At 38.6% G+C, this 2,500-nt stretch overlaps 1 protein-coding gene across 1 annotated transcript in view; it reads left to right on the top strand.

The window, feature by feature from the left end:
• LOC137983695 (2-phytyl-1,4-naphtoquinone methyltransferase-like) overlaps window positions 1-630 on the top strand; it is a 1,181-nt gene extending 551 nt beyond the window's left edge. Inside the window, exon 1 of the mRNA XM_068830857.1 lies at window positions 1-630. This exon is cut by the window's left edge and continues 551 nt beyond it. Within this exon, the coding sequence (XP_068686958.1) occupies window positions 1-391 (391 nt within the window). The 3' untranslated portion in view covers window positions 392-630.
• Window positions 631-2,500: the final 1,870 nt, after the last annotated feature.

A 2,500-nucleotide genomic window follows, 5' to 3' on the forward strand; every position in this document is an offset into this window, starting at 1 on the left:
AAAAATCGCCATTGAGTACCTCTCTCATCTACCTCCTTTTTTTTTAGACGCCTTTAAGAAACTGAATCCAGAGAACGTGAGTCGAATAAACAAGGTATATCATTGTGAATCCAAAGAAAAAATTGAGCAATATTGTACATCATCTGGCTTTGAGATTTCGAAGAGTAACCAAGCTCCCGTAAAGCTCGCGTTCGAAAACACCGACAGCTTTCTTAAGTGGCTCTGGGCGTCGAATGACGGTATGTTTGATCGATCGCTTGTCACCGAAGAGCGCTTGCAAAGCTATTTAGCTCTGTACAAACACACACAAGGAAACTGTTCTCTCGAGTTTGTGGTGAACCCCGAGGAAGAGCCTAACTGTCGGTTGATAGCATCCAAGAAAATTCTTTGATCGTTTTGCCAGACAGTAAGGAAAAACCTCTCCAATGTCGAACTTTATTAGATTGCTCTTCTTTTGTAATCAAATGTAAAATTGGCTGCGAAGTAAAGTTAGCTCGGGAAGCGTAAGAGAAACCGACTGCTCGCAGGGTAAGTTAGTCGTCAATTTATGTGACATATTTAATCGACAACTCTTGATTTTCACCTACGTCACTATGACGTCATGAAATTTAGCGTCCGCCATAGAGCTTTTTGCAGATACGGCGGCCATTTTGATTTCTATTGTTTCAAATAGCTATTATGGGATGCCCAGGGGGGGCAAATACATATTAATTTGCCCCCTGAGCATCCCGTAATGTCTTTTGAAATAATAGAAATCAAAATGGCCGCCGTATCTGCAAAAAGGTCTATGTTGGTAGGTTAGAAAGCACAGGTGTTGATGTCTTACTATTTTCACGATTTAAGTGGATATGCCGACCTTTTGTCTAGTTTTAAATTGTTCTAACAACAAATGTAGGCGCACAGCTCTCTCTTTCTGCCGGATTCCAAAAATTATCGCGAATCAAGGAAGGCAAAGATGGCTATCCACCTTCAGCCGCGATCGAGTAGATCGTCCTACAAATCTCCTTGCAAGAGTACAGACCTTCTCCAGCTATAAACACCACAAGCCCTTGAACGTCTTTATTGGAATAACACCTCAAAGGGACAGTTTGCTTTGTCAGTGAAGCTTGGGGAGGGCAAACCTCAGATAAGTATTTGACAGAGAACTGTGCTATTTTAAAAAATCTTTTGCCAGGGGACCAAGTACTTGCTGGTAGAGGTTTTACTGTCAATGATAGTGACAATTTTGTAATGCTCACTTCCATATTCCAGCATTTACCAATGGAAAACAACAACTTGATCCTCTAGATGTTGAGAAGACAAGAAAAATTGCCTCTGTCCGAATACACGTTGAAAGAATCATAGGCGTCTTGAAGCCGAAATACACAATCTTTCAGTCAACCTTAGCAGCTGATTACCTCATCTGCCGAAAAGGTGAAAGCATCCCTCATGTTGACAAAATGATCAGAGTTTGCTCTGCCCTTGTAAACCTTTGCCCTCCTAGAGTGCCATTTGATGTTTTAAAACTTTGTTATGATTTAGGTGTTACATATTATCAGAAACCCATAAGAGTTGAAACGTGTAACGCGCGTTCACAGCTTCCGAATATTCAGTGCGAAGTGATTGGTTGAATGTTTCAGTGCTAAGTACCATATTTGGAAACCCCTCGCTCTTGTTGTTCCAAATATGGTACTTAGCAAATTGAATATTTAGAAGCTTGTTTCCCAACACACAAGAGGCCGTTACACGTTTCAACCCTTATGGTTTCTGATGCTATACAATTGTTGGACAAGGCTGAGCAAAATATTGTTGTGATTTGTCAATGGTGAGTTGATCAATTATTTGCTGAAGGCAGAGGCAAATTATTGATATGCAAGTGACTGACAAATGACGATATTTTGCTGTAGCCAAGTTCATTAATTGTTTTATCATTTATTTGCAAATTTCACAATTCCAATTTCTCGCTTCAGCATAAAACTTTCCCAGTACAGCAGATAAATTTGGGTTAATATAAGAACTTATTAAAATCATTAGCTTTTGAGGCAGGCCAGCATGTTGATCAGTGTAGGATATGCTTGTATAGAATATAAAAGGGGTGGAGTGAGGCTCATCTGACAGGGGGTGCACATTTTATTTAAGGAGTACACCCCTCTCAATAACTTAAAATTATGACATACCGTGAGTCATGAAAAGTCTGCACTGGTATGCTGAATAAGTCCAACTAAATCCACAACTGGAACATAATATATTATTATGAAATTATTGAGGTGGTTTTGTACCACAATAAAGTATTACTTTAAATGTAGTATTTTTTTCCTCTCATCTTGCAAGTAAATTATAATTATTTGCTGAGCCAACAAATTGTGTATACATAAGTATCTGGGGAAGATTATTTTCAAGCTAATAGTACCGGTATTTTTAAAAGTTATTAAAGTGATTAAAAGCTTTTCAGTCTCTTTGTTTTGTTAAAAATAATAAACAACATTCTTCTAAACCCGACATACATCCAACACAATGTGGG

Source organism: Montipora foliosa, chromosome 13, assembly GCF_036669935.1.
Source record: "Montipora foliosa isolate CH-2021 chromosome 13, ASM3666993v2, whole genome shotgun sequence".
NCBI lineage: Eukaryota > Metazoa > Cnidaria > Anthozoa > Scleractinia > Acroporidae > Montipora > Montipora foliosa.